At 40.0% G+C, this 20,068-nt stretch overlaps 1 protein-coding gene across 2 annotated transcripts; it reads right to left on the bottom strand.

The window, feature by feature from the left end:
* Positions 1 to 4,255: 4,255 nt before the first annotated feature.
* On the bottom strand, positions 4,256 to 19,225 carry LOC120739291. Of its 2 annotated transcripts, XM_040041004.1 has the most exons (4): positions 19,028 to 19,225; positions 18,504 to 18,557; positions 13,278 to 13,391; positions 4,256 to 8,144 (listed from the first exon to the last, which is right to left on the bottom strand). In XM_040041004.1, exons 2-4 carry the CDS (start codon positions 18,509 to 18,511, stop codon positions 6,530 to 6,532), a joined length of 1,737 nt encoding a protein of 578 aa, XP_039896938.1. In that variant the 5' UTR covers positions 18,512 to 18,557; positions 19,028 to 19,225; the 3' UTR covers positions 4,256 to 6,529. The 2 variants fall into 2 exon arrangements, with proteins under 2 accessions (XP_039896938.1, XP_039896939.1); XM_040041005.1 differs by lacking the exon at positions 13,278 to 13,391 and having other exon boundaries at positions 19,028 to 19,222.
* Positions 19,226 to 20,068: the final 843 nt, after the last annotated feature.

The following is a 20,068-nucleotide window of genomic DNA, read 5'->3' as shown; positions in this document are numbered from 1 at the left end:
TGTATGTGTGTGAAAGAATATAGTGGAAACAGAAGGAAGGCTGTACCACTGTGATTGGTCTAGAAACACGTGCGGGATCACGTTCTGTGATGTGGTGTCTATCAGCATGGAAGGGGGAGAAGAAATCTGAGTACTTGGGGTTTTATAAAAATGTTTTATTGTCTCCTGAAACTGTCATATCCTTGTCTTCATCACTTGATTTTTAGGCAGACAAGTGACAGCGAGGTAGCTTCAACAAACCAAGTAGCTACATGAAGTCAGACTGGAGTGGAGAAGGCTTTGTGATATCAGACCCAGAAACACTACCGTTCAAGGAAAAGGTAAGAACAAACAAGCTGCTGATTAACTGTACATTTGGGAAATACTAAATATCATAATTTTAAAAATATTTTTAGCACTGTAGTTGAATTGGGGCATTTGGGTTTTATATTATTGTATTTTATTATATTACATTTTTATATTACTTATTTTTATTCAAGACTCACTGAAGTTAAATTGTCAAAGCTCTTAACATTTTACGTTTATGCACATGCTTTTGCCATACACTCAGCTCATATATAGAATAGCAACTTTCAGAGGGCCCACTGTGCAACTTTTACACAACATGAACTGTGACCTCAGTAACATTTTATTTTATTTTATTTTTAAAAACTATGACAGTTAAGTGTAATTCTAAGTTGGGCGAGAGTACTCAATAATAATAGTATAGGTAAATGCAGTAAATGATGAATAAATATGAAATATAGTTTCTGTGTTGTTGTTGTTGTAGGGCCAAGACACATTATCATGATCAAAGATGTCATCCTTCTTCCACGGCCATCAAGCAGTGTTGTTGTCAAGGATCGCACAAAGAAGCATTAATATGAACAAAGAGAAATATTGTAATGTAATGTACTGTAATGTATCCACTGAATCTCTATTTCATGAGATGGGCAAGATTTCAGATAAGTTTTGAACTCTCCATAGCCTCTGAACCTCTGAGCTTCTAAAGAACAAAATAATCTGTAGCTTCTCTTTGAATTTGTTCAAGACATTTAATACAATATCTTTTAAAAGTTCTGTCATGACACTTGAATGTTTTGTAAGGTTAGTTGTGTGGACTTTTTTTCAGTTTATTTTAGTTTCCTGAAGCACAGAAGCTCGTATTTCATTACTTGGAGCTTTTCAATACAGTCATCTTTGGTGGCATCTGGTGGACAAACATATGAAGGACAGTTTGAAACTACAACTTCTTCATTATGATCACTCATTCAACAGAGCTGAATTGACAGCTTCTGTTTGCATATGTCTGACATCAGGCTGATCTGGTGCTTTGAGCATATATTTTTTTGGGGGGGGTGAAAAAATTACGTTACGTCTATTTTATTGATAAATCATTCCTGGTTTAAAGATGAGCCATGGTGTGTTCTCCTTTTGCTTGTGACATCTTGATGGGTTTTCATTATTTATAAAAAATAAACTATATATAATAATGTACAACACAATCTTATAATAGGTTGGAGAGTGCTTGTGCTAATTATGTAATTAACTAGTGGAGTAGTACGTTTGTATATAATATACTATAATTATAAGATATGTATTGTGCATTTTTTATGCACATTTTAGGTGGATGAGTTAAAAAAAAAAAAAATTATGGCGGATGGCTCAAATGAGGTGGCCGAAGAGTAAACACTACTTTTGGTTACATGTCGGCAAAGTCACGTGACATTAGTGATGTTAAGACTTAATACGGTTCTGTTTTTAAAGCCTTTAAACGATACGCCGTTCAAAGGTTGACTTTAATCTTACAGAGATTTTATGAATAATTAATGTCAGTAACATATCCCCATATACCAATGTGTGCTCACAGTGTGTGTGTGGTGAGTTCACTCTACCAGTTCTGCCCCTAGAGAAAATGCCTCTCCTGCTCTATCTTAACTTTGCTGTGGTGGCCCAGTGTAGAGATTTAATAACCATGTGACTGACTCTTCTAGTTCTGATTTAAGTGTAAATACAACAGGTCTTACTTTGCTTTTAAAAAATAATGTAAATGTAATCTTACCTAGTGATGCAGAGGTAATATGAACACTAATATGAACACTATTTTCATCTCAGTTTGAATTAGGGAGGTTATATGTATTTGTATTTGAGTTCTGTTCCCTTTCAGATGAAGTCTGGGCTAGAGCTACTACAGCTGTGGCAAAACAAGTGTAATATAAAATATGTGTGATGTGTGCAATATATCACAGGAAGAATTATAGACATTTGAAAAAAAAAGTCATTTAGGTGCATACGCTGCCATTTTTGAAATAAAAAGGTGAATCATTTCCAAAAGATAAAAGACAGGTGGTCTACACAGCTTATTATAATACAGATCAACATCACAAATCACAAATATTTGAAATAGTATTTCAAATAAAGATATTTCTTTTCCATTTGGGATATTAAGAGCTATCAGTTTATAACATATTAAATTAAATGCTCTTTTAGTACTAAAGGTTGACAACAGTATCCTGAACTGTAGGAGCTTGTGAGCTAAATGATATGGCAGTAAATGTAAAATGCTGTTTTACCTGGGGATGAAATATAAGAATACAATGTACCAGGGGCGATTTTAGCCCATTTTGGGCTTGATCAAATAAATCAAAGCACCCCCAAAGATTTCTTACTTTTATTGTCAATATTTGCTGTTTTTGTGACACACTACCAAAAATATATATATAAAAAAAAAGCATACAGTACTTTGTTGCGACATAACATTTCAACAACAAAAGTATAGATTCCCCCCCCCTCCCAAAATGGTTTCTTCCAGCTCGCCTCTCCCCTGTTCTGGCTCCAGCACCCTTGCTGCCAGAGCGATGGTGGCTGAGACGCAACGGAGCGGAGGTGGAAGTCCCTGGCTTAAAACAGGACATATTAGCTGCATTTAACCTTCAGTTACTCTTTATATAGTTAGGTAGGAGTCAGACCATGTTTCTTTTATCTTTTGGGTCATCTGAAGGCAATTGTCTATGGTGTGAAGATACGAGATGTGCAGCATCTAAAACTATGGATACTGGATGCCTGTGCTGGCAATTCTCCTGCGGTGTTGCTATCAGTGTGTGAAGAGTGGGAGAGGAGGGTTCCATTGACAATCCAACAAAATGGGCAGCACATTGAACACATTTTATAAGTGGTCAGAAACTTGTAAATAACTCATGAAAGAATAAAGTTACGTTGAAACCAAGCACACCATTGTTTTTCTTGTGACATTACCAATAAGTTTGATGTGTCACATGGCCCTCTTCCTATTGAAGAACAAAAGTTGTATCCAAGATGGCCGACTTCTAAATGGCCACCATGGTCACCACCCATCTTGAGGAGTTTGCCCCCTCACATATACTAAAGTGCCACAAACAGGTCTTTAATATCACCAACCATTCCCATGTTATTACGGTGTATCCATATAAATGGCCCACCCTGTACATTTTGTTTCAAAAACTTACTCAAGTAAATAAATGTAACTTGTTACTACCCACCTCTGGCCGTGATGCTTCAACAATCCATCAAGTGGTGCAGCTTTGTAGCTTACCAAAGTTGTACTAAAACATTTGGACAGATTTTTGAGCATCGTGTACGAAATGAAATCAGTTCGAGGTCAGAATGCAAAAACAGAATTCATACATAAGGCAAACTTTTGAAGAAATGAAAGGATTTTAAATGTGCCTTATAGTTTGAAAAATACGTTACTGAAAAAGTTCTTGTGCTTAAAGTGCTTCACTGAGATGAAATTTAAACTTAAAATATCTCAATATCTCAAGATATATAAAATAAAAAGAAATTCAAAATTAAAAGAACATCTGAACATCTTACCTTGGGCATCTGAGAGGTTCCGCCCTTGACTAGCTTTGATTGGTTTAGACCACGATAGGGGCATAATCTGCATCTGTTGTTGACCACACAGAGACTTTCAGACTTGCTGAGACTTTTGTTTTTTACTCGAACGGCTGGTCGCACCGGTGTGACCTAGGATTTTTTTTGTGGCACATTGGTGGAACATGCTATTGCTCAGAGTTGCAGAGACTCTTTTTCTTTTTACTGAAAGTTTATTTAGTCGCTCCATTGAGATATTTGGTCACGTTTGCGACCAAATTGGTCGCATTCTAGAGCCCAGATAGATAGATAGATATTAGTTTTACTTTAGTTACCAATAGAATAGCTGTTCTGTAATAAATGAGTGCATAGCACACTGATGATTAGTAAAAATCAGCTGATGATCCAATGAAGACAATCTGAGCAAACTGACTGAATGAAGCAGAGATTTTATTGACAATTGATAGAAAAGTACATCAAGCAAGAGATGATTTCACTTGGAAGAACAGAATATAGAGAATTTCAACAAATCAAGTCCAACATGAAAGGATCCAAATGTTTCCAATCAGCCTCAGTCATCAGAAAAATTTGAAGCAGTCATTCAGAGCATGAACACACGTCAAGAATCCAAGGTGTCAATCAGATGAAAGAAGATCAGATTTCAGGACTGGAATCTTCACAAACACTGAAGATTCAAAGATTGAAGATTTTGACACTGTGTCTGAGGTCAGTGTCTCTAACAACCTCTGTGTATCCAACCTCTGTTGGAGTATTTCTGGATCATGTCAGTAACATGTTATTGTCCCACAACGACTGTAGGGACACTGAGTCACCATGAAAAGAGCAGCAGAATAAAGCTCACACTGACAACATTAGAACAACATTAGAACAACGTGACAGAAACACGTGTATTTTTGGAGAACACAGAGTGAATTTGTGTTTAGTTTGTGATATCAGGGAGGAAGGGGAGCTGTTGTCACACACTGCTGTAAGATCACGGGGCATCCGCAATGCATTTAAAGCACAGCAGCTCCAGCTCTGCTCTGCATGATGACCAACTGAGGACACTGATAAATTGTAACTGTCATGAAAGTACAAATTAAATCAAATGAAAATATTTGTGTACAGAGGTACTCAGCATATAAAAGTAAATGTGACATTTCTTTTCTTTAAAAAAAACTGAAGTTCAATAAATTCACAATATCACCAAGTAACTCAAAAACGTTATCTTCACACAATAACAAATTCCGTGAATACAACATATTATTAGCTTCATACAGTGGAACCCCGACTTATGAATGCCCCATTTAACGAAAAATTCAAGTTACGAAGACACTTAACAGCAATATTTCTGCCCGTGTTACGGCAAAATGCCCGCGTAGCGAAATCCGCTGGCTCTGATTGGCTGAGCCAAGAATGCCTACAATGCCCACAATGCCTTCTGAATCATGCGACAACCCCCTTGGCTTTCATACTTGCACTCCGCTGTTCCACTTGAATGATGTACTGTTGTTGCAGTTAGCCTATAGCCACTCAAAAGGCGCGATGGGTGCTTTGACTTACGAAGATTTTCGACTTACAAAAGACCCTCGGGAACGAATTAATTTTGTAAGTCGGAGTTCCACTGCACTTTAAATTCTGAATAATATGCTGGCTTTTACTCATTTTTAATCTACAAATAAAATAATAAAGCTTGTTTCTAGAACTGCTTAAAAAGTAAAGCCATGCATTAAACACAGTAACAAAATAAAATTATTACTTTTGTCCCAAGATTCAAGAGATTATATGCAAACCTTGTTGATTTCTTTATAACTGTTGGTTAATTTGGTCTGCAGTAAGTCATCTATTCTCAATGAACATTCTTTAAGATAACATAAAATAAGCCAGACAAGCATAATGAAGGTAAAAAGTAAGTATTAACAGAGAAGCCACAGAGCATCATGTGGGACGTATTTGCGCCCAGGCTGATTCTGTTGCAAAAGAGCTGTTTTCTGCAATTTGATACCCCACACCAACATCTACAAGGAAGAAACTAAAAGTTACTATAAAAAGGCTTAAATCATCAACTGCTCTAACTACCTGGTGTACAGGAATAATGGTTCAAGGTGTGGTTTACCAATCAGCCTGCTGGGCCTTTTAACGGTTTGATTGAGCAAGCTTCTGTTCTTTATATATAAATATCCAAATCATGACACCATGGTAAAAAGCACAGTAAAATAAAATCATCATGAATTTGTCAGTATGGAAAGGAGAATGTTTCCTTAAACATGAAAAATATTGGTTCCCTTTTTTAAATTTAAAATCACAGTTTTCTTCATTGTTCAGTTTTCAGTCAATCATTGTTCCAAGATCTTTATACAATGGAACACAGTTCACTGTCTGACCCTTAATGAACATGACTATGTGTATGTTTTCTAAATTCTGTGACCAAGAATTTTGTCTTGGGATATGTTTAACTGAACACAGGACCCATCACATCATTTAGTAAAATTGTCAAATTGTCATCCATGGTTGGTCTCATCATCTTGCAGCCAATTAACAATAAAAGAGTCACTGATACGTTTAAATGATAATTGAGTAAATAAGTAAGTGAAAAACCGTTTCAGGCATTTCTTTTTTCAGAAATACAGTCATGTCAGGACAATGTTTGTGATTTGAGTTGATTTCTACATCGCTGTCTGATTGTTTGTCTTGTTGTTCAATTTTTTCTTTTTCTAATTTTTTTCATAGCTGCAGGTAGATACTGCAGAGCTGCTGTGGTTCCTTCATCCACTCTGCTTCTCATCTCCTCCAGTTTTTGGACCTTCCCTGTGTCTCCTTTCTCCCTCATCTTCTTAATCAGCAAGTCCAAGTGTATAACAGTGGACAGAGAAGAATCATTCAAGGCGATTTGTTGCAAATTGACAACATGTTGGTAGGATTCATCCAGCCACTGTGACTTCTCTGCTGTCAGTCGGTTCATGTCCTTTTCTAGATTTTCCAGAAGGCTTGACTTTTTATCACTTTCTGTTTTATTCTCTTCATATTTATTTTTCATTTCGTCCTTAGTCATCTCAACAGGTCTAGTCTTGGTCACATAGATCTTCCTTTCTTTCACGTGATCTGATGCAGGACACTTGTTGGCACAAACAGTGCAGCATGTTGTTCCTTTTTCCTTCTTCATCACCTCACAGTGTTTAGGAAACCAGGCCAATGTGCATCCAGGATAGTGACAGTTCTCCTCACATTTGCTACAGCTGACAGCTGCTTCATAGCCACCAATCAAGCACCACCACCCAACTTCAATATCTTCTTTAACTTTGTAGGCCTCATTAAATTTTATAGTGAAGTTCTTATTTGTCTTCATCTCCTCTTCATGTTTCTTCAGTTCGTCTTTAATCTGTGTGATTTCTGCCTGTTTCAGTTCAATATGCTCGATCCTGTCTTGCAGGTTTTGGATGCAGGCTATCAGTCTTTCGCGTTCCTTTAACACGTCAACAGTTGTCATCAGTTTCTGTGGTGTAATATTTACTAAAAAATTTGCAAATTCACTCATTCCTTCCTCTGATACACGCCATGCCATTTCCAAGCCCTTCTTATCTTTCTTTGTTCTTTGTTTTTTTTGTTGGTTATTGAACATGAAGTAAACAGGTTCATTCTTATCTTTGGCACATTTAATTTTTGCATCTTCAAGAGCTTCAAAAGCATTTTCAGGTGTTACACCATCTGAGTGTGTGATGAGAGCTACAATGTTTTTCTCCAAGTTTTTTCCAAACAGAGACGTCACTGAATTAAAGATGTATCCCAGTCTGTCACTCAGTCGATTTTCACTCGCCTTCATTACCAGACCCACTGCATGAACTTCTTGAACACCATCATTTGATCGAAATAAATCCAATAATCTTTCCCTAACAATCTCATCATGTTCAATCCCTCTTGTGTCTCCATATCCAGGAGTATCGATGATGGTCAGAGAGTAGGGCACAGTCTCATCTTCAAAACCAAAGATCTCGTACACAATCACATCTTCTGTCTGACTTTTTGTCTGACTTTTCTCCTTCTCCTCTACAATCTGAAACCAGACTTCATCCTCCCACTTCACTCGCATGCTGTAGTTGATCAGAGCGTTGATCAGAGTAGATTTTCCTGTTCCTGTTTCACCCACAAGTAAGATGGTTTTATTTATTGTGTTTGGATTTTTTTCCCCAACAGTGATTCTTGTCAGAGTTCCAAACTTCTCTTTCTTTGATTTCAGCTGGTAGACAGCAGGAGGTCCTGGATTACCAACACTATTGGTAATGATATCCGTGTGTTTTAAGGAGCTATCACTAGTCCTGAGAACAAAAAAAAATACAAATCAGTTAACTTTTGTTTATTTTGTGACACAAGCCACACATTGAAGACAATAATGCATATTCCAACATACAGACACATAATCAACCTACTTTGTAATCTGCTGATTATCTGCTGTATATCTAACTATCTAGTACAGTGGTTCCCAAACTATTTTTTGTTTTACAAGAAAAATCCCCCCCTCCAAACACATCCTCTAACCATATTTTGTTTTCAAACTCTCCGTTGCAGTTTATTCCACACCTCAAACCTTTTGTAAACAATTGAAAAAATATAAGTACGCTGCAATAAATTCCAGGTTGCAATAAAATAAACCACTAAACAAAACATCTTTAAGAGGTAACTATTTTACGTATAGTTGTTTTTTTTGTACAACAATATTCAACAATGCTATCAATACATTTTTCAAAAAATGTCTCTCTGTGCAAAATTGGTTTAAAAACATAAACAACTGTGGAATACTGTTTGTCTGTGATTTGAACTGGAGGAACAAATTTAGTGATGTGACGTTCTGTATCGAGGCTTCAAAGCTTGTGTCGAGTAATGGAGGGGGCGTTTCCGCGATGCACGTATCGAGGCTTGCTTCATTTATGGAAGGAGCTGAAAATGATAACGTCCGACGCCTCGCTGCCCGGCTGTACCACGTGACTAGTTCATGAAGTGGTTCGAACTGGCAGCGATATAAACCCCTCAGACTTCATTCAAAATGTGGGTGTTTGATGGAGAGTTGCGGTTAGTGAGAGTTTGGAGACAGTTTGGAGGTTTATGAGAGTGAGGAGAGAAAGTCAGGAGAGAATGGAGCCAGCTAAGAAGAGGAGGATGTCCTCCCCTGTGTGGGAACATTTTGATCTTATTCCTCCCAACAAGGTATGTTAATTTCTACAGAAGATGTATTTTCATAACACTGATGGTGCAATATAATTTATGTTAAGTGGCTTTACTTTTGTACAAGGTGAAGTGTTTGCTATGTGCCAGGGAGCTGGGATATAACAACAACACCTCATCCATGCTTAGGCACTACAGAGCTTTGCATGAGAATAAGGGGAACACCGATTGTGGAGCAAGACCAGGTGAGCCATCAAATGCAATGATAATATAGCATGCAGTAATGTTACTAAATGATATAACAATATTATACAACTGTACTAAGTTACGTGTGTGATATTTATATTAGTGCTTTGTTTTTGTTGTCTTTCCTCAGGAGAACAATCTCAAATAGATGAAAACCTGGTTAGCATGGTGATCGAGGACCCCCAGCCATTTAGCATTGTGGAGGACAAAGGATTCAAAAGATTTGATAAATCATTAAATCCTAGCTATGTTCTCCCCACTAAAAAGGTCATAAAAGCAGTGAAAATTTAGGTTTTACAGAATAAAATGTGGGCAGGACTGAGGCTCAAAGCCTCAGTGTGCAGTTGTCCATACCTCAACATTACAAAAGCACAACCACTGTCCACACCCCAACCTCACCTCACAGTAAATGATCATTTCCATTTTAAGCATTTCCAAATGATCATTTTCCATACTGTCAGTATAAATATACACAGTATACTGCATCACTACAATATACACTCAACAAAAATATAAACGCAACACCTTTGTTACTGCTCTCATTCCCCATGGGATGGACGTAGAGACCTAAAATTCATTCCAGATATACAATATAACCATCCCTCCCAAACAGTGGTCACAAATCAGTCCAAATGTGTGGTAGTGGGCACATCTGCCATATTGAGATAATCCATCCCACCTCACAGGTGTGCAGGTGTGCCACATCAGGATGCTGATCTGACATCATGAGTAGTGCACAGGTGTACCTCAGACTGCCCACAACAAAAGGCCACCCTGGAATGTGCAGGTCAATGGGTGACATGTCCGGTGAGTATGCTGGCCATGCAAGAACTGGGACATTCTCAGCTGCCATCTGCCCTGAACAATGTGAACCATGATTCATCCGTGAAGCGCACACCTCTCCAACGTGCCAGACGCCATCGAATGTGAGCATTTGCCCACACAAGTCTGTTACGGCGACGAGCTGGAGTCAGGTCAAGACCCCGATGAGGACGACGGGCATGCAGTTGAGCGTCCCTGAGACGGTTTGTGACAGTTTGTGCAGAAATTGTTTGGTTGTGCAAACCAATTGTTCCAGCAGCTGTCTGGGTGGCTGGTCTCAGAGGATCTTGGAGGTGAACCTGCTGGATGTGGAGGTCCTGGGCTGGTGTGGTTACACGAGGTCTGCGGTTGTGAGGCCGGTTGGATGTGCTGCCATATTCTCTGAAACGCCTGTGGAGACGGCTTATGGTTGAGAAATGAACATTCAATGCACGGGCGACAGATCTGGTTGACATTCCTGCTGTCAGCATGCCAATTGCACGCTCCCTCATTGCTTGTGGCATCTGTGGCATTTTGCTGTGAGACAAAACTGCACATTCCAGGGTGGCCTTTTGTTGTGGGCAGTCTGAGGTACACCTGTGCACTACTCATGATGTCAGATCAGCATCCTGATGTGGCACACCTGTGAGGTGGGATGGATTATCTCAATATGGCAGATGTGCCCACTACCACACATTTGGACTGATTTGTGACCACTGTTTGGGAGGGATGGTTATATTGTGTATCTGGAATGAATTTTAGGTCTCTACGTCCATCCCATGGGGAATGGGAGCAGTAACAAAGGTGTTGCGTTTATATTTTTGTTGAATGTACATGTTTTACACACTCCTTTTGTTGTTGACATTTACAGGCTGTGTGCAAAAGGCCATCCATCCATCCATTCGCTTATCCTTTTCAGGGTCGCGGGGGGCACTGGAGCCTATCCCAGCTGTCATAGGGCGAGAGGCAGGGTACACCCTGGACAGGTCGCCAGTCTGTCGCAGGGCTAACACACAAGGACAGACAACCATTCACACTCACATTGACTCACACATTCACACCTAGTGGCAATTTGGATTATCCAATTAACCTATCCCCACAAGCTGCATGTCTTTGGACGGTGGGAGGAAGCCAGAGTACCCGGAGAGAACCCACGCAAACACGGGGAGAACATGCAAACTCCACACAGAAAGACACCGGCCTGATGGTGGAATTGAATTCAGGACCTTCTTGCTGTGCGGCAACAGTGCTAACCACCGTGCCACCGTGCTGCGTGCAAAAGGCCACACTCTTCAAATTCATGCCAACTAATATTTTTCCGTCCAGTAGGTGTCCTACTAAAGCAAATGAAGCTTCAAGACGCTTTGCGCTGGGATGAACCAATTGGATGAAAAGCTTCAGTGCTTGTGGGGCGACCGTGGCTGTGGGGCGACCGTGGCTCAGGGGGTTGGGAAGCGTATCTGTAACCGGAAGGTCGCCGGTTCGATCCCCGGGCTCTCTGTCCTGGTCGTTGTGTCCTTGGGCAAGACACTTTTCCCTACCGCCTACTGGTGTTGGCCAGAGGGGCCGATGGCGCGATATGGCAGCCTCGCTTCTGTCAGTCTGCCCCAGGGCAGCTGTGGCTACAACCGTAGCTTGCCTTCACCAGTGTGTGAATGTGAGAGTGAATGAATAGTGGCATTGTAAAGCGCTTTGGGTGCCTTGAAAAGCGCTATATAAATCCAATCCATCATTATTATTATTATTCATGAAGCTTCATCTGCCCATCACTAAACAAATTGTGGTAAGATTAGCCTGATAATATTTGTATACCACTGAAGTCTGTTGACTCAGTGGTTTTGGTTTTTATTCTGTCCCTCCTATTATTTCTAAGGTATGTTTTTTATAAGTTTGTTATATGGCGGGTCATAATCATTCGTTCTGTAATTAACTGTTGCAACATGTCAGAAAATATGTTTATTCCTGATCTTGTCTGGGCAAAGCCTGCCATCTAGTGGGTTGACAGGGTAGCACTATGTTAGAGCGCAAGCGGTGGTTTTCTCCCAGCACTCGACAGGGAAGGTCCATTTGGCTGTGTCTCTGTAAATTCCTGCATCTGACGCCCTTGAAAAGGCATAATCTGTAAGTGTGGCAAAACGGTTTATTGTTCCCACTTATTAGTACCTTGTTCAGCAAAGTAATGAGCTTCTTGTGTGTTTAGCGAGTTTGTTACATTACTAGCACAAGCCAGCTGTTAGCCCTTTGTTTAGCCTGCTAACATGAAGCATACCAGCATGTGGTGTTAGCTGTATTTCTTACCATCTCTGTATCTCTTGATTGTGTAGTGACTGTTTACATAAGTCAACAATAGTTAATGTAATCTTTGTGTATTTGTATGGAGAGTGAATACACTGTATTCTGTTTCTGTTATTACAGTTTTACAAAAAAAAAGGAAAATAAGGATCAGTAAAGCTCTGAAGAATGTCACGCGGTCTCCTGAGTGTTTTTTGAAGCCATTTAATGTTTAGCTCGCTGCATAAGCTGGATAGAGACGTTCAGCTGAGGGCAGAAGAGTTTTTATTACTATTATTTTATGTTTAAGGTTAATTCTTAAGATTTTCTTGTTTTTAGGGTTTGGTTTCTGTTTTGTATTTTGAGCACCTTCTGTTCTGTGCCTCTGTGCCTGCCCTGGTCCCTCCCTGTTGCCATGTGTGATGTCTCTGTGTTAAGCTTACGTGTCTTGAGTTTAGTCTGCGTTGCTTCCTGTGTCTCGTTAGCTCTGATTTGTACCTGCTGTGTTATCATCTGTTCCCCATCCTCTTGTTGTCTGTCTTTGTATTTAAGCCTTGTTGTTCTCTCTGTTAATGTCACATTAACAGCATTTCCCTGTGTTTCTGAATTCCAGTTTAGTGTAGTTCTACATTGGTCCCTCGCTAAATCCCGGTTCACTTTTCGCGGCTTCACTGCTTCGGGGATCTTTTTTTGTGAAACTTTTTTGAGATTATTATATTATCCTATGCCATGTTATACCCCTAATTAAAGATTGTTGAATCATTATGTAGTTTAAGGTTGCATTTAACTATTGACTTAGAAGAAGGTGACAACTATCACATTTATTAAACTGATTTGTATTACATTAGACTGCTGATTTTATTGTGAATGAATGATATTGTTTTATGATGCATGATACTGCTGCGTTATAAGAAATATTGTTTTCAGAGAATCATGGCCTTATTTGTCTGATTAGAAAGAACAGTACATACCGTAGAGGTTTTCTGCCCCATCTCATCAGGAGGAGATGAAACAGGAAGCCAAGGCCATCACTTAGGTGCCGTAAGAGAGAAAGAATGTAAATTCTTAGTGTGGGTGGGGGCCTCCTGAAATTATGAGAATGTGAGAAATGGTCAGATACGTTGAGATCTGCTGTGACCCTCTTCAGCACATCTCCCATCCGGATGTATTGCGCAAAAGTGTTGCATGGAATAATGAGAATGGTATCATGGAATAAAATGATTGTTGATTGAGCATTTATACACCGAGTGTTGTTCTTCCTTCAGCCTAAAGATTAAAGAATTGGGAGGATTCAACACTTTGCATCCTTTTTTTTTTTTAACAGTGCATTGTCTTCTGTGTCCTGATTGGCTGTAGACCATTGTACTGTGTCTCCTGTAAAGTACAGAATGCTTTCAGCTTGTAAAATTTACATAAATCTTTGATGATAGCAGTGTGACTCTGAAGTGCTGTACTGTATTGTAACACATCCACGGCACACCCGACAATATTTTAATGTTTTTCAGCATACTTAATTAGTTCTTCTCGGCTGCGGCTCTCTGGCTGCCAGCCGCACACATCACCCGCAACAACAGCACTCTGACTCAGGACCCAGTACTACTTATGCAGAGCCGCGTGATGAGCTGATGCAGCTCCGGTGCTTCGGCTTCTCCTGCAGCTGTGCCACATGTATGTTTGTTTTCTCCCCAATGAATACAACAATGTTGTCAAAACGTTTTGCACCGTCAAAGCCAAATGCGGGTGCCTTTGGTTCCATTCTATAAAACTGGACTGTTTTTTTCTACGAAGGTTTGAAATTTAAGAGTGTTTAAACACCAGAGAAAAGTGTGAAAATGTTCATGCCTGTCTGAGAAAAGTGTATAAAGTGGGTAGGGAGGGTTTTACAGACTAAAAACATCTATTATAATTGTAAAAAATAAAGTTGGCTACTTCGTGGATTTCACCTATCGCGGGTTGTTTTTGGAAGGTAACCCCTGTGATAAACGAGGGACCACTATATTTTGTGTCACCTCCACGCCTGCAATAAAGCTGTGTTTTTCGAGTTTACTTCTGGCCTCAGTGAGTTTGCATTTGGGTCCACATCCTGCCTGCTTCACAGCCAAACCTTTACAGAGTGACGCAACCACAAAATGGACCCAGCAGACTTGGTGAGGGTGAACAGTACTGAACAAATTTCAACTTTATAAAATTATGCAAAATTGCAAAACGCTTAGCTGTGCCTCTAATAAAACCTCTGTAACTTTGCTCTGCTTCACTTCAGCAGCATCAGGTAATGTTCATATGTTGATTCATGGTTTTCTTTCGTTTTTGATCTACTGCAGACTAGTTTTATAAAATCCCAGGCCAGGAAAATCACCTTCATGTTTTTCTGTTTTATCCTCAGCTACTTTGACACAAAGGCATCTGCTGTAATGCTTACACCTTTGATAAAGTCTCGCAAGTGTCAGCTTTCTTTTTATAGATACAAAAAATATGTTAATGTACTGATCTGAATTATAATATTACTGACTGTCTGAGGCAAAATTTCCCAGATTCAAATCAAATTGAATCAAATAGAATTGAATCGGAATCGAATCGATTCTAGAAATCAGTGACGATACCCAGCCCTACTGCTCGCTCTTTGATAGGACCAGCTGGTTCTTGGGGGTCCTCTGTGTTTCTGGACTTCCTCGTTTGCCACTCACCCACTCTCTGCCCACTCTTCCGTTTCCTCTTCTCTGTTGACACCTGTATCCCGGTCTCGAGGAAAGCGCTCAATGAGGTACCAGGAGGAGTACTATGAGCCTGTGAGCAGGCAGCTGAACCTCTTAAGCTTGTGACTGAGTTCATCATCTCCCTAGAGACTGCTGTTCCAGCTCAACTAAACATTTCTGAGACAGTAAACTCCATCTGTGTCATCACAGAGACTCATAACTCCGTGTCTGGTAACTCAGGACCTGTTAATTCAGAGACTGCATTGCCTACTCTCGCACCCACATTCGAAAAAGACTGTTTCTACTTTGCTCCTCTTGGGTCAACAATAGCTAATACAAAAACTGATAACATCATCTTGGAAAATCAAAAGAGTTGTTTCTAGTTTTGAGTCAGATGATTGTGAACTAAATACTAAAACAAAGGATCCTGACATTTCTGTGTCTGTTGAAAATGAACTGTGTCTTTCAGCATTCAAAGGCTGCAATTTCTGTTCTTCAATTTATGAGTTTCCAGACTATTAAGGTTGCTCCTGAACCTGTGTCAAATTTAGACTGTTTTTGTTCCGCTCCGTCTGGGTTAGGACTTATAAACTCCAAGTCTGTAAACAGACAGTCTGTTAATTCCAAGTTAAAATGTCCTGTCCTTGCTGGAGGCTCAGGTGAGCCCATCCAGCCATTCTCCTCATCTTCTGGAGGCTAAGGAGAACCACGACAACCACTACTACAACCAGTACTTCAGTTGCTAGCTCAGTCACTTGCTCTTTTTGTCCACGGAGCTATTTCTACTGAGAATGATAAACTTCAGTGCGTTAAGGTTGTTTTTCCCAGATTACTGTTTCCATCTTCCCAGCAGACATGGTAAATATTCCCACAAAGGCTCAGCCCAAGACTGTTTTGTTTACTGAGCTTTCGCATCAAGAGATTGTTCAGTGTGCACCTGAGTGTTTTGTTTCTGGGACATCTTCTTTTAAACATCATCTTAAGACTCATTTATTTAGACTAGCTTTTAAGTAGATTTGTGCTGTATGTTTAATTGTGCTGTTTTTTGTTTATCTGTTTTATATTATTGTGAAGCACTTTGTGGTTTTTATCCTGTGAAGAGTGCTATATAAATCAATAAAGTAAAGTAAAGTACATCTGACACTAACTCAAAGAGCTTAAAGTCTAGTTCTGAAATTGCATATAGAGAAACTGTGTCTGCTTCAAGAGGCCTGTCTGTTCTAGGGATTGTAACTTCCCCCAGGGCTTCCCCAGAAACTGAGCTGCTGATCTCAGCTGAATCGGGAACCCTGGAGGCTATGGAGCCAGTGCAGCCTGCTCCACCATCTGCAGACAGTTCAGCCAAGTCGTCTCAGCCTCCGCTGAGAGCTCAGGCGAGCTCAGCCAGCCTGTAAAGGACTGTTTTTCTTTTGCTCTCTCAGAGCAGCGAGTTAACCTCACACAGAGTGTTCTCTTTGATCCTCCTCCTCTGACTCTTTGTGCTCCGATCCTCACGACGGCTGTGGCCCAGTATTCTCCTGCACCTTTCTCAGTTTCCGAGGTGAGGGGGGCTGGGGCCCAGTTGGTCCCTGCTCTGGTTTCCAGGCCGGCTGAGACTCTGCTGATCCTTGCACCCATATCAGCTTCTCGGGTGGTTACAGCAGCTGCCCAGTCACCGGTCATCCTGCTCCGTCTGGTTCTGCTCTGTCGGATCCTGTGCCCCGGCTGCCTGCACATCCAGGCTGTCCTCACCCACATTTGACACAGCCTACTTGACCGTTTCCAACACCTCAACATCATAGGCCAGCTTCCAGGCCGCGGGCTGGATATCTTTGCTGTAATGGGCGGCCTCCTGAAATGTATTGCCACCACTGCCTTCCACACTGTCGGCCTCCGGACCTGCTTTTCTTCCACTGCCTATTGAATCTGATTCTGGAAAACCATCACGTGACTCAGGAAAGGAAAGCGGTGGTCTCCCTGCACTGTGTATAGTACAGGTGAAGTGCTGCTGACTTTGACTGAGAAAATTGTTGGGCAGTGGAAGGAATACTTTGGGGACCTCCTTAATCCTACTGGCATGTCTTCCGTGGAAGAAGCAGAGTCTGGGGACGATGGGGACAACTCACCTATCTCTGAGGGAGAGGTCACTGAGGCAGTTAAATAACTCCTTGGTGGCAAAGCCCCTGGAGTGGAGTTTGACTTGTAGCCCTCTGGCCATAATTTTTGAGTACCTGTGAGGAAGACCAAAAGACTCCAGGTTTTCTTTATCCCAAACTACAGCCCCTCTCCTTGTCTTGTGGGTTTTTATTATTGTTTTGTTCACTCTTATTGTTGCCTTGATGCTAAACTAATTTCTCCTTTTTGGACAATAAAGTATCTGAGTTGAGTTGAATTGAGGGCTGCTTACAGATATATTCACCAAGTCAGGTCATTTTCTTTGCTCTTAATTTCGTCTACCTTCCAACCTCTATTTGAAACTTATAACTACTGTTAGGATTTAAATATATATATTCGCAATGGTTATTTGCTGATTATATTGTTTAATGTATTTTAATAAGAGAGGGCCAACTTTGAGTGTAAACTAGGTTGCAGGCTGACAGGAAACTGCATGCTTTTGCAGAGCACAGGAGGTGCAGAGAGAAAATGAAACTAAGCAGAGTGTTTTGATCGAAACTTTGTGTGGGTGTGATGTGCAGCGGAAATATATATATAACCATGCAGGCTGCTACTGATTTCAGACCTGAGCTTATGTCTTTGTGTGTTCAGGTCTCCTTTTCCGGAAATGTAAAATAAAGACCATTTTTTTGGTAGATAGTTTTGACCACTCTGAGCACAGTCTTTTTTGGCCGCCAAAGAATGCAAAGAACTGAATTTAATACTACCGATTTTATGAATTTCTGTTCGTTACACAACTCAAGTTTAAAAATGCAAAACCAAATTCATAAATACATAGTTCAAAAAATTCATAAAAATAAGGAAGTAAATGAGTCTAAAACTAATGTAATGCTGTCAAAAGCATTTATTTTATTATTATTTTACTACTTTTCGCTTTGTATCTGGGGATATTTTTGACATTCATTTAATAAAAATGAACAGAGCATTATGAACCGCAGTCCGTTAACTGTCAGAAACATGACAGGATGGCTTTTAATAAAAAGTCACAGTCAAATCATTTGACAAAAAAGAAAAAAAAAATTAAAAGGTTTGATGATCCTTTTTAAACTTTGAAAATATATTTGGATGCAGTAGGAGGTTAGTGTGAATGACTGATTCTTGTAAACCATTCAGTGCTTTGTTTGTTCGATGTTTTGAGTGGACCAAATAAATAAATAAATATTGATTTTCGATATGGATTACCGTGTATATTTGCAGATTGTATTTTTTTTGTTTCATCTCTTTTTTCAGATTATAATGAAATAATAATCTGTGTGTTTCTTTACAAATTGTGTATGTGCGCTCATATTGTACATTAAAAGATGAAGTTTCATTCATTTCTTTTTAAATCTCAGCTGCACTTGTACTTACATTGCCATGGTGACTGCTGAGATCCAGGTATGAGATGTCAGTGCAGTCTGTTCTCTGGATTAAAAATGACAAAAATATGAACTGAAGGATAAAAAAAAAGTGCAGATTTTAAAAAATATATATACATTCTTGCAAAAATCTTTCAACAACAATAACTGGACCATTGACACAATCGATAAGTCCCAATGGTTCCTCAAAGCACCAACTCTGTACCTTTTCTGTGAGATTTGGGTCATTACCGTAATCCCAGACAGGGCGCCACTTCCAAATTTTGTCAAATCACAGCAAAAAAAAGTGTCTGCTTTCAGAAAGCGTCATACTTCTTTTAGAATAAATGGTTCAAGAGTTACGGGAGTTACAGATGTTAAAAAAAACATTCCAAAAAACCTGTCTGTCGCTAGCAACAGGTTAGGTTTGAAGGGTTACTAAATGATTACAAGAATAAATATAATCAGTTTCTTCAATTTCAGAGGGAATTTTTTTCCTTTTTAATTTCCTGAGCTCAACATCTGAAATCATCTTACCTGTGCTGTTAGCGTCAGGAAGCTCTGTGATGAAGGCAGAATGCGCAAAGAGGACTCAGCAGTTTTATATATTCCCCAGTGAAGGAGGGGCTGCAAGACCATGTGATTTCTAAGAAATCGCAGATTTGGGAGAAACACAGACACCAAAAGCCCCCCACCCCCTGGTATTTTGCAGAGGGACCTCGCAGTTTTTTCTTTCAGTTTGATTTTGACTTTGCAGTTTGTTTTTATTTCTTTTTATCCAATTATACTTTATATCTGTGTGCCTATAAGTGTTGTTTTTATGGTTTGTGAAGCAGTAACATGAAAGTAATGGTTGTGCTTTTTATTTAAACTTGGTATCTGAGGGTTATGTTATGGATTTTATCATATAGAGACAAAGCACGTACAAACTCCAAAACACTTGCAAACTCCAAAACACAACGGAAGTGCTCCAGGACGCTAGGGGCAGTGTTGAGTATACATATATATATGTATATATATATATATATATATATATATATATCCATAGGTCCCTCATCCTATTCATGTAGCCCCTTCCGACCAATAACCTGCCTCAGTACTACATGGAAGCTCCTGTCAGGCATCATATCGGCTAAGATGAACAGGCACATGGGTCAATACATGAGCGGGACACAGAAAGGAATTGGCAAGAATACCAGAGGCGCAAAACACCAGCTACTGGTAGACAGAACAGTCAGCCGAGACTGCAAGACCAGACTGACCAACCTGTGCACTGCCTGGATTGATTACAAGAAGGCCTATGACTCAATGCCCCACAGCTGGATACTGGAATGCCTAGAATTGTACAAGATCAATGGGACCCTAAGAGCCTTCATCAGGAACTCAATGGGGATGTGGCGTACAACACTAGAGGCCAACTCCAAGCCCATAGCACAAGTCACCATCAAGTGCGGGATCTACCAAGGAGATGCTCTGTCCCCACTGCTGTTCTGCATAGGCCTGAACCCCCTCAGTGAGATCATTAACAAGACTGGCTACGGATACCGACTACGGATCGGAGCAGTTGTCAGCCACCTC

This window comes from Simochromis diagramma, unplaced genomic scaffold, assembly GCF_900408965.1.
Source record: "Simochromis diagramma unplaced genomic scaffold, fSimDia1.1 OVJJ01000010.1, whole genome shotgun sequence".
Taxonomy (NCBI): Eukaryota; Metazoa; Chordata; class Actinopteri; order Cichliformes; family Cichlidae; genus Simochromis; species Simochromis diagramma.
Note: the sequence above shows the minus strand (reverse complement) of the source record. Positions and strands in the feature narration are given on the sequence as shown.